This window comes from Columba livia, chromosome 1 (genome assembly GCF_036013475.1).
Source record: "Columba livia isolate bColLiv1 breed racing homer chromosome 1, bColLiv1.pat.W.v2, whole genome shotgun sequence".
Taxonomy (NCBI): Eukaryota; Metazoa; Chordata; class Aves; order Columbiformes; family Columbidae; genus Columba; species Columba livia.
This window is the reverse complement of record NC_088602.1, coordinates 149262194-149274837: the sequence shown is the minus strand read 5'-3', so window position 1 is coordinate 149274837 and position 12644 is coordinate 149262194. Positions and strand designations below refer to the sequence as shown.

Sequence of the window (12644 nt, the reverse complement as noted above, 5' to 3'; positions counted from 1 at the left end):
TTCTAACTCCTATTTAAAGACATAAAATATGTTTTCCATGATAGCTGGGTGTATTTAGACACTGAGCAGTCTGTTTAGTAGCCTAGTTTTTATTGATACGTAATAATGATATGAATGTGTTTTAATAGCATGAAACCCTTGAGGGCCACTTCATCTATTGCACTAATCACTACAGTTTTGTCTCAAAATCCTAAAAGTTTAAAAGAAAATAAATCCTAGTATGCCACGAGTAACTTGTCCTGCCTTTCTGTTGCCTATATATTCATACTTCAAGTAGAAGTTTAAGAGAAGGGCAGCCCAGTGGTTTAGTTTAGGGGCTTGGTGCGTGTGCTACAGATAGGGTTTCCATTCCTTCTGTCTGGTTTCCTGGCTTGGCAAAGGCAAGGAGTGTTGCATCTCCTGGATGAGTGGAAAAGAGAATATCTCATCTCACAGTGGTGACCTATCCAGTTAATGAGGCAGCAGTGCTGAAAGGGACAGTATAATCTCAAATGAAGCCAAAATGAGGATGGCTGCAAGGAAAGGACTCAAGAAAGTGTAGCATGGAGATATGGAGGGACTTCGCTGCTCCAAACAGGAACACAATAACCCTTTTCTTTTTTTCATTAATATTGCAAAGTACTCTACTTCTCACTCGGCCTTTGCACACCACTTTCTCTTAAAGGAAGAAAATGAAGTTTTACTGCAGACATACTGCCTATACTTATTTGTCCCTTTTACACTGTGGAAAAAGTTATAAGTGTATACAAGTAGTTCCTATAAGATCTGCACACAGGAGGGGCTCCTTAATAGCATGGCCGTCACTTTTTCAACCTCTCCCTGCATGTGTATGCATGTCTGCATGTTACAGGGAAGAGACGCAGAGAGCGAGCGGTGTGGCTGAATTTAGAAAGTTATAGATGTTCTCATCAGCCCCATGCAATGCAGCAGAGATTCCTTCCAAAAGCCAAGGGAGCAGAGGCTGCAGACAACAGATGTGAGAGGGGTTCCCATAACTGTCAATTTTCAAAGTGTTTGCATTGAAAAGAGAGGAGGTGCTACTTTGATTGATCTTTCAGTCGCAGTATATAAAGCAGAGGAATTCTTCTTACCCTCTGCTTGTCATACTGCTCTGCATACCCTCTCAGCTGGACTTGGGGCTACTACTTACTGTATCTGAAAGGCTGAAACTCACTCGGAATAAAGAATTCTTGTAACAATGCCGGAACCCACCAAGAAAGATGGTAAGCATAACAAATATTACCTGAACGTTTCTTAATTACAGGGCTTATGAGTATATACACACCTAAAACATCCTTTAGATCATCTTGCGTATTCCAGCAACAAATAATATCTAAGAGTGATAGCTGTGTAACACCATTATGTCATTATAGATCACCGATCCTTTTAAACTAAGAAATTACTTTCAGGTAGGGTATAGCACAAAACTGTTTTGGTCTCCAACTATTTTAGACAAATAACAACGGCTTTGCAGAGATCTTGATAAACTACTTGATTGGGCAAATGCTACATTCACTTTTTAAAGACTGCAGGATTTTTGTAGTGCAATTACTGGTTTCTCTATAACTATGATATCTAGACTCTGGAAAACAAGGAATAAGCATTTCTTCTAGTTTAAAGAGTCAGCATGTTGATATGTTTTTCATAAAGTTGTTGAATAGAAAGGATATGCTCATGAAACAGTTTTAAGATTCTGATGGAAATATATTCCATATCTCTAACACATAAGTGAAGAATTTTCTGTACAGGTCAAATTGAAATGATACATTTTTGCCACACTACAGAAATTATTATTATATTTTATATTTCAGAAGGAAAGCTAAAGACAGTAATACTGGCCACTTTTGTGGTATTATTAAGTTCATAGGAAAGAAACTGAGTCTGTAGTCTGCTAGCAAGATACAGAATTATCCACAGGAGGCTGCCCAAACAAGCGCAAAATATTCAGGGTCTGTTAATTCTTAACTTTTTAAAAGTTAGGTTTTATTTTTTACTACTTTGAAAATCTAAGCTAAATAATTTTGTTATATTTGCATTAGTTCTATACCCCTTCTTTTTTTTTTCAAATTTAGACATTCTGATAAGAAATTTTGATTATTATTGTTTAGCACTGACAATTTACATAGCTTCTGCAAAGTCATAAATATGCAAACTGCATATGCTATTCAAGTGTTGGCAAACAAGAGGTATACAAGAGGTATCCCTAATGCATTCCCAAATGCAAAACTGAGTTTAATCTTAAGCAAAAGCTTATGGAAAGTATAGAAGACATTAAACATTTTTCCATTAATTCAGAAACATCTGATAGGCCCGCGTGTGTAGTTTGAACAAGTACATTTGATTTAACACTAACCTATCTATAGCATTTGGCTTATTTTAAAAGTCTTTTTGAAATATTTTCTCGTTTTGTGGAAGGCAAGAGAAGTAACCATCGGGAGAATCAGGCAGTTTCAGCACCTTATTGGGTTGGGGGCATATAAAAACTAAACTTTTTGCGTGACTGAGTCTTAAGCAAGTAGTGTTGACAGACCAATGTGATCATTTTACTTACTGGCCCTCCTTAGTGCTAGAGGACAATGATGGATGAAGTATCCTTCTGAAAATAGCTACACCAAGTGCATGTATTAATACGAGAGCCTAATCCCCTATATCAAACCTAGAGCCAAGCCACTTCTAGGGTGTCTTATTTGTAATTCAAATGATTTACACATGTATTAAGTGTCCTTTTTATTTGATCTGTTATTTGACTGGATATTACACAGTTTAATCAGAATGCTCTTTGTGGCTGCCAACTGAAAAAAAAAAAAAAAAAAAGAAGAAAACTAAAATATTTCTGCACTTTCAAAAGATAATTTCTGCACTTTCAAAAGAAAATTTGTTAGGAAGCTCAAGTTTCTCAAGGTTATTATTTAAGACTAGATTGTTTCAAAGATGTTCTTACAGTGCAGTTATTACAAATGCAGCTCAGTTGTGTAACAAAATAAGTTTAGCAACTCTGAACATTATATTGGCAATGGAGTAAATGTGATTTTTGGTGAGTCAATATTCAGGAGCATAAACAACATTGAAGTGTTCTGAACTGATTAAGCTAGAATTCACAAGTAGCAATGAGGTCTAGAAAAGCGATACATACATATTGTAAATTGGTTGTTCCTCATTGGAACAAGCATATTTTCAGCCAGTAGATGAGGGTGATAACAGGTTTATCTTACTGTATTTAAGAGATTAGCTACTTCTTACAGATTTTTCATTGATCAAGAACTCACCTGAGCTGGTGGCAGTATTTGTATAGTAAGTACAAGTACTTGCTATACTAGTGTCAGGATTATTTGGCACCAATAAGTAGTGCAATACCTCTGCTACTACTGATACTAGCTCTACCAGTAAGAATTCAGAACCTCATGTGCCCATTCTCAGAGTAATTTGCAAGGTGTGAAGAAGGATTTAAGGTAACTAGTTAATGAATGTGAACCTTGGACTGGCTACATTCTGGAAGGTACCACTGGAAGGACTCTCTGAGAAACCTTTGGGGAACTTGTTGGTGGACTGTAATAGAAAGCAGAGAAAAAAAGAGGCTTCAGACTTTTGCATCACATGAGCATCTAGGCAGTATTCTTCTGACATTTCCAAAAGAAGCAATGAATGATCTCATACTCCTTATTCTCATAGGTCCTGCCAGTTAAAAAGAGCACACACAAGAGCGAGCAGCTGAGAAATCAGAAACTGGCTAACACTTAAACGTTAAGAAAATCTTACTTTTGCATTTTATTGTCACGCAGTTTCAGAAGTAAACAGCTAGGTTTTTCAGAGACAGTGCTGTAGCAAGTTCCTGTGCTTTTTTTCTTTTCAGGCCAAATGCTCTTTGAGTTATTTTAAGATTATTAGATTACCAAAGTGAGAAATGTCCTGACTTGTTGAGAGTGTAGCCTCATAATATGCTCTTAACATTTGGATCACCAAATTAAACACACCATTCAGCTTAGAGAAGGTTGCTGGAGCACTCCGGCCTAATGGAATTCGTCACTGTAGAAACAGGCTTCCATGACTAACGATTTAAGGCCTTTATTGTACCCTTAAAAAGTCCAAGTCCTCTATATTATATCAGTTGTGGCCTCCTTGGAGGATATGGTCATGTTGTTGTAAGATAGCTTTTTCTTGGCTAGTTCAAAATTTCATATTCTCAATAAGAAGTTTACATCAATGGGCTAACTGATTCCAGTGGATGACCACGGTAGGACTGTGATGCCAAAGACCTTTACCAGTGTATTTAAATTTAACAGCCCTTAGTTTTCCTGGTGACTGATAAAATAACACTCCCTCATATAATTACTTCCTGTAATTTATTGTAATCGCTCAGGCAGGCTTTCCTCTCCCCGCTTTCCTTCAACCACTATTCATAATAAGATCTGCTCATTAATTAGATGCCCTCTTAAACTGTCACAGGCCATGGCATTTGGACAAGCTTTTGTAAAGGTGCCAAGTCTCTCAAGAGCAAAGGTTTCAAACTATTTGTGGGCATCATCCCACAGGGACAGGTGCAAGTCAGTCACCAGTAGCCAGCTCTGTAAATTTGCCTTATTTATTCTCCCCAATCTAGGAAATAATTCATGGCCATGAGTTAAGCAACTATTCCAGATTTCAAGCCAAATCATTTACCAACTGTCTGCCACCTTCATTTTCTAAGGGTTTGCAAGCTGTGCTTGAATAGTGCCTGGAACAACCACATATGGGCAAGGAATCAAAATGTAAAAAAATCGGTGTCTGTACTTTAGACAGTGTTTTAGTAAAACTTTTTTCAACTTATAAATAGTATAGATGTAAAAGTTGTGAAGAAAACTATGTCTAAATATTGCCTGTTAGGAGAATAATCTCTAAATCAAGCAATTTGTGGAAGGAGGTAAACAGACATATCAGTAGAGTCTGCTTAGAGGTATGATAACACTGTTCTTTCTGAAGAAGCCCGGTTGAAACAGCCTTTACTTCTATAGGCTTTTAAACGTGACTGGTTTTGTTACATTGCATGATTCTTCTATAATTATATCTGCATTATATTTATAATATTTAAATAAATAACTTAGTATGGTCTATTACAATAATAGGAACTGTCAAATGTATTTTATCACCACTAGTCATATAAATCATGTAAGTAGATATGTAGAGTAGCATTCCAGTGGGAAATCAATCTCAGTATCAAGATTGGATAAAAGTTAATTAAAGTAGGATTTCTTTTAATATCATGTTTTCAAGGCTAAACAATTTTTCAGAGGTGAATAAGAAGTTAAATGAAACTTCTGCTTCAGTTTATGAATTTGGCTTGCATCAATATTAACAGTGCTGATGGAAAGTTTTCCTGAAAATTCAAAAACCCAGCATGCAAACACCGTATAACATTGCTTAGTGCTTTGTGTGCAGACGACTGGACCTGAATAATCTTTTGATTACAGCACCAAACTGGGTAGTGCAGCTGCTGCTGTCCTTGCTGCATAGATACATGCTTCAGTGAGGCAAAAGAACAGCATACCGACATCCATCTTCTGCCACCATCATTGCTCCTCTGCAGGAATTACTGTAAAATACATTCCCATTATTTCTAACTTCCTTCAGTCCAAGAGCCAAATCATGCTCAAAGTCAGGCCCATATACATCATTTACAGGCACTGCAGTAAAGTCACAGGTGAATTAATTTTGCTAAATGAGGGAAGAAGGAAACCCTAGTCCCTTATCTTATTTTCCCTCTCAATTCTTTAGAAAGTTTCTCTTCATCTAGCTAACAAATCTAAAGCCCTCACAAAGGGAAAGCAAACTCATGCCTAACTGTTGTAACTAGATCCATCAGGTTGGGCTCTGCTCCCACCCTGAGCCCTGCGGAGCTGTGTCCTACTGCACAGATCTTGTTGCGCTCTGGGAATTGAGTTGTTCTTAGGCTGTCTTTGCTTTCCCATAGCTAATTTCCAAGTGTTGCTCCTGCAGTTCTTTCTGAGATGCCAGAGCATCTCAGATTTATTCTTCGACCTTCCAACTCCACTGCTCCTAAATTTAAAACTTCTTTTCCAATCAGATTAATTTGATTGAAAAAAAAATCTACACTGGCAAGGAAAAATTGATTAATTTTGGAGTTCTTTATGTTTTGGTTTATTATGGTATATGCTGAAGGAACTACATCGATATTTTTTTTTCTTCTTATATGAGTTCTTTATGTTTTGTTTTAACATGGTATAAGTTGAAGGAACTGCATCTTTTTTTTTTTTCTTCTTACACAATGCATTTTTAGTTTGGTTGGTTGGTTTTCTTAATACTTCTGTATGTGAATAACGCAAGATTGTTCTAGCTTACTGTTGTTCTTAGTTGGGTTGAAATGCTCCTCCACCCTGTGCAAAAAGCAGTGCATCTATGCATAGGAAAAGTATTTTGTATCATTGCACTAAAATAAAAGTCTCACTGAGTTTAGGAAGAAAACGAGACAGTCTTTTAGCAGAGCGGGGAGTGCTTTGTACTTGGCAAAACTGAAATTAGCAAATGCTGCCTTTGTGCCTCCCTGTGCTGCACCTGTTGGGAAGATAAATAAAGGACTGCCCAGTTCTTTCCCCTCATACCTCCTAAATATATCGCTTTAAGAGAGCTTAAAAAAAAAAAAAAAAAGAAAAGAAAAAAGAGAAAAAGAAAGAGAAAAAGAAAAAGAGAAAAAAGAGAAAAAGAAAAAGGGAGAAAGAAAAAAAAAGAACAAGGAAAAGAACAAGGACAAGAAAAAGAAGAAGAAGAAAATGAAGAAGAAAAAGAGAAAAAGAGAAAAAGAGAAAAAGAAAAAGAAAAAGAAAAAGAAAAAGAAAAAGAAAAAGAAAAAGAAAAAGAAAAAGAAAAAGAAAAAGAAAAAGAAAAAGAAAAAGAAAAAGAAGAAAAAGAAAAAGAAAAAGAAAAAAAAAAAAAACAACCATGTTACAGTACCTTTCTGTTCCAAGACAAACTGGATGAGTTTCTTCATATTAGTTTCAGGGATCTACCAAAGATGGGAAGGTCTGTGGTCCCATAGAAAAAACAAAAACAAAAAACCACAAAAACAAACAAACAAAACTAACAGATAGATCTGGGAAGACCTCTGGTATAAAAACCTTGGTAGCTGCCACACATATTAATGATCCTTTGAAAATACATTGTACAACATATTTCATGTTTCATGAGTGGTCATCCAGAGGGTTCCCTGAACTGGAAGAGCAAACAAGTTTGAAAATAAATTACCTGGGGAAACTTCCCTCGGCATAGGGCCAAATACTAGACTCATCACTCACTCAAGGAAAATGCAGAGATTCCACTAAGTGGGAGGTTCTAGTTTAATAATTGCTCTAGGGTGAGGGAAAAAATCTTGGTCGCATCCAGACACTAATGTAGCTTTGCACTGAACATAAAAAAATCAGTAAAATAAAGGAGAAAGCAAATTGATAGAATGACTAACTTAGTTGTTATCAGGGTTTTATCAGTCCCACTGCAAACAGCTTTGTCTCTTGAGTCCAAGGAACTGTGTGGCTGAGAAACAGCCCCTTCTCTTTCCATCCAGCCCTCTCTCTCTCTGCTCAGTCACAAATCAAGTGTTACTTCCGAAGACTCCAAAAAAAGGTTTCTCTCTTTCACTGCTGTTATGGAACCAGTATTTGAAGTCTTTTTTCCATCATTCACTAGGGGAGTTCAATGCACTTTATGACTACCGTGAGATTTTATTCTTTTGCTTTGAAGAGCTGTTGTTGTTTTAAGAGTTAGGGAAGAGAGGACTGATGTGACACTAATGTCCGTGTCAGTTCATTGGAAATTTTGATAAATTTGCAACTATACAAAGATACTAATTGTCTTTACACTGCCACAGATCTCTTGGTTAGGAACCAGATACTCAAATGGAAGTGTGTGCAAGTGAAATATGTGTTCCCGCTCCCACTGGAATCACGACAGCAGGTCCTTAGTCAGTGGAGCCCCAACTGCTGCTCAGCTGACCAGCCAGCACTTTGTTAAACATATGCGCCTACTGCCGTATAAGACAGTCTAGGGTAGACAGAAGACTCATTCTATGCTGGCAGATATGACTCAGGACCTATGGGAGTTCTGCAGCACCTTGAAGTAGTAACTAGAAACCAGAAGAGCATGCTACGGCATCTGAATGTATTTGATCACCTATGTTTAAGAAAATTAACTGAGCCATAAGCAGCTATTTTATGGTGAATAAAAATCTATTTCCACTGATTAGAATCATAGCATGGACTCCTAGCTCACACTGTAGACACATTCATGCATCTCCCTTTTTCCTGAGTACTTTGACAATAAGGCTGCAGAGTTCTTCTCTATAATTTGTCCAATTAGTGTCTAAGTATTTTCTGCATTAGGCAGTTATATAAGAACACAAGGAGACAGTTCCACGCCAGCATTATTTGTATGTGACCCTTGGATGCTCTCCCTCAATAACCAAGGGAGTACACTGGGCCCAGATTCTCTTGAGCAGAGGAGAGTGCACCCTTCTGTAATCTGCTGAGTGCACTGAAGAAGACCAATCACACTTGCAATCCTCTACTCCCTGACCAAGTGTCTTTACATGTATTTTCAGTTCAATGTGGCCTCTGCTGCAGTTAGCCACGATGGTGTTCAATGTCATAATACCGAGATGCTTCATGCACTGCTCTCTGGTAGGGCTAGATGGAGGTTAATTTAGGACATTAGACCTCCTGGAGTAGTGTTGGAAGGCTGTTGAACAGAAAGTCAAATATGTCTTAGAAAAGTTTCAAAATTAAAAAAAATCACCATCCTAAAATTGCTTCATGCTCTTCCTTGGAGTAAGGCTGTTTGTTCCAGGAATTACCTTTATGAATGCAGTAAATTGCAAGTCAGTCAGTGCACATGACTTCCATGCAGTGCAGAGAGTTGCAGTACCAGGATGTGGGATTGTGGATGAGTGACTCATTCCACAGTTCAGAGCCCTGCTATGTCCCACCTCCATGTTCCCAAAAGAGTACAGACACTGCAGCAAGAAGGGAGTCCTGCTATATCTTGCAGCAATGGAACATATTCAAGAGAGTCATTACATCTCTCTTTCCTGGAGATTAAGAAAAATTTCTTACATAATTTGCCCTCCTCTGGCCCTATTACTAATTGAAAATAGCATGTGATCTACTTCTTAGGGCAGTTGTCCTTATATGTGGTGGCTCCAGCAAGTTATTTTGATCAGGTGATTATTACAAAAAGCTCTGTTCTAATTTAATTCTCCGTAGGATCAAATGGTGGGTTCAGTGAGTGTCTGAAAGCATTGTTCGGGAGTACTGTGATGCTTCCTGAGAGGGTTCTGTCTTAAAATACACACTCACCACAACTTTGCAGGCTCAGAATAACTTCCTAATTTTGGTCATAAATTCCAAGAGTAGGATGCAGTCATACACAGACACAGATGAAGATTCCCTTTTCATACAAATAAATCTTAGCTCTGTGTGAATACACATGAATTGCAGAGACATTTGCTCCACTTCTTGTTATTGAACTGTGTGGCTGTGAGATGTTAGGTAGCGACTGAGCAAAAGCAACTCACAAACCAGCTCAAATGGTTAGTTTTTTCTTGCACAGGAACCATGCTTTGCTCGGACAGTGTGCAAAACCAGTCCAAAAGCATATTCCAAATGTTGTCTTCTCTCAAAGCCCTGAAGTTGTGGCGAAATTAAACTGAATACAGATGTGACTAAAACTGAAAGAACCCCCAAATGAAAAGCCTACTGGTACACTTGATGGGTTAGGTCTTAACCCTTGATACTTACCTACTCCAGTGTGCTAGTAGACTAGAAAGAGCAGTAAGACATAGCTGTTGAACAGTTGTTAAATTCCAACCTTTGGGTATTTTTGTGTTCATTTTCATAACTTTCTGCTATGAGATCTTTTCTGTGCAAGACAAAAGCACAAATTATGACCCCTAGCACCAGTTGTAACTGTTCTAGAAGGAAGAAAAACTTCTTCTTACCAGTCTGAGCTGATTTAGCTAGTGTAATAGGGCCTTTCACCATTTTCTGACCTGAAATGAAACATTTAAAACCATTCGCACAGCAGAAAGTACAAAGCATTACACTCCTGTCCTTTTTCAACAGCTTTATTAGTCTCCAGTAGCACCAAAGCGTCGTTCCTAGAAAAAAAAAATACCAGAAAAAACTTACACCTGATGATGTGGAGAATATCTGTGGCTAGAGATATCTAGGAACAGTCACATGAGAAATGCCATGTAGATGGAGTAATTTATTGACTAATAGCTTCTGAGCCTTGTGCTGTGATATTCACGTAGATAGAGATATACATACACACACTGTAGCACGTTTGGTATCTTCTGGTTTTGTAAGACCATAGTATCTAGGCCAAAAACCTTATTTTAGACCCAAAGAGGAGCTGTAATACCAATGGAGGCCATGGCTGCCACTCCTCCACAGATGCAGACTTCAGTGAAGGCACAGAGGGTCAGATGCCTGATGACATTTTTTCCATGGCATTCCCTCCTGCCTTACTAATCTTTCATCTAAGCTTTCCTTAGCCCTATTTTTAAAGGGGAAATCTGACCTCTGTCCTCTGCCCCTTTTTCTTTGCCCTTGTTTTGTATTTCCATGTTTTGCAATAAAGATTTCTCTCTTATCCAACAGCTTTTTCAGCTGGAAGGAAATTATATTCAGTGACCTGTGACTGTTATTCACAATAGCTGAGATGCTTTGTAAGAGCTTTCATTTATATACACCATTTTCCTGATTTACTGATGCAAATTCTCATCGTTTTTCTGCAAACATCCTGCTGTTCTGTTTTCCCTAAAGGCAAAGTTAAATGATTATTCTTTAAATGAAGGGTTATAATTCTCACAGTTACCTTCATTGCTGCATAATGAGATTGAGAGGTAGAAAATGTAATAGTATTAACAAAGAGAGACGCATATAATTTTGTGTGCCTAACACCCATGAAGGGGCATCCATGACTTTATTGCACATAAATATTTCTGTATGATCCACCAAGATTTGCCTGGTGCCGTGGGTCTCTGGGACCTTAGATCCCCTAAATTTTTACCTGCAGAAACAGTCCTTTCTCTCCACATGTGCAAAATGCTTCTCAAAGCTTTTCAATACAATGCTGGATTCTAGACCTCTGAACAACAATATATATCTGCAAGCAAACAAGCTTACAAACAAAGAAATCTCCCAAAGTCAGTACATAGAATTCCCATTAGATAAATAAGTTCCCGAGTTTTAGGGTAACTTGTGATTCTTTTCGTGTTTGATATCAGCAATACTGCAACTCTGCTTTTTTGCATTGCCCGTTATGTTTGAGATTTTCAAAATTCTCCTACAGAAATAATTATAAATCATCTTTGATTGGCAAGTACAGGAATATCAGCACTCACAAAAACTACAAGTCCCTAGATTTCATAGCTCATAAATATGATTTACCTTTAGTAATCTAAGAAAGCGGATGCTACTACCCTCTTTTTTATCTTGAATTGTTTTCCATAAGCCTGATGACTGCAAATAAGCATTGGGTAAAAAATTCAGGTTGACAGAAGTAATGGATTATTAGTGATTAGCTACTTGAAATGATGTTTAATCACCTACATGTCTGACAGCCTTGTGTCAGGATTCCTCATCAGAATCCCATTCTGTAAGACATTGTCTCTCAAGAGGATGCCAACTGCTGAAGGGTAGATGACAGGAGAGTGTTCTTATCTGAAGGAAGTCTAAAACTCTTCCTTGAAAAGATCACAGAGGATCAGATTATCTGTCACCCACTGTCAAACAGACTTGACGCAAATGTTTTTCTTATTTGGTGTTTGGACACAGTCATGACAGTTTTTAGACACATTTGTAGTACATATTACACTGACAAAGAACTGATAAGAAGCTGAGACATTCAGTTCTGGGGAAATCCCAACAAATCCATGTTCAGTTTTGCCCTGACCCTCAAATAAAAGTTGACATTTCTAAAACTGTGGAATGGAAACACCATCAGATTTTATTTTTAAATTGTTGAAACGTTTTATTCTGAAGTTAGATTTCAATGAAACCTATGAGAACAAATTCTTCTTCATAATTTCCTGACATAACTTAGATTGCATAAATTCACATCACCACAGCTTTATGCTGATGCCCTCATTTTGCCCTCAAAGTCAAGCTCTCTAAGTCGAATGCTTTCCCGCACATGGCTCTCAAGGCTAACCTGAATGCACTGAACAACAGGCGACACAGTCTTTTGCAGAACTCACTCCGGTAATGCAGAGCATTGGGTCCATGATGTGATTTCCACAAAACAATATTGCAATTGATTTTCTTATTCAGGTGAAAAATTTCAGGATACCTCAGAAAAACAAGGAAAATACTTCCTGAGCTGGTTTGGACAGTATCTGGACAATCTGAAAGGAAGTCTTTTACTTTTTAAGTACTTATGTCTTCAAATAACTGCCCTTTCAACTTTATTGCTGACTTCTATCTTATTATTAGAAGTACAACTGTCTTTGAAAACATGTTGTTAAATTTGAGGAGTAAATTACTGTCATTCCTGAGCAGCAGTTCTTTGTTTTACGAAGTTTTTAATACAATAACTTGTTCCACTTTATTACATTTTGCAGCTTTCAGAAAGGAAGCTAGCATTTTTAAGTATACTGCTAT

At 37.5% G+C, this 12644-nt stretch overlaps 1 protein-coding gene across 26 annotated transcripts in view; it reads left to right on the top strand.

Annotated features, from left to right (window-relative positions):
- Nucleotides 1-900: 900 nt before the first annotated feature.
- Nucleotides 901-12644, top strand: part of MYBPC1 (myosin binding protein C1) — a 75611-nt gene continuing 63867 nt past the window's right edge. For 8 of the 26 annotated variants that reach the window (XM_065037635.1, XM_065037617.1, XM_065037620.1 and 5 more), the window contains exon 1: nucleotides 978-1223. In XM_065037635.1, the coding sequence (XP_064893707.1) occupies nucleotides 1199-1223 (25 nt within the window). In that variant the 5' untranslated portion in view covers nucleotides 978-1198. Of the gene's footprint in view, nucleotides 1224-12644 lie in introns of all 26 variants that reach the window. The other 18 variants (XM_065037744.1, XM_021284661.2, XM_065037688.1 and 15 more) reach the window with 7 other exon arrangements.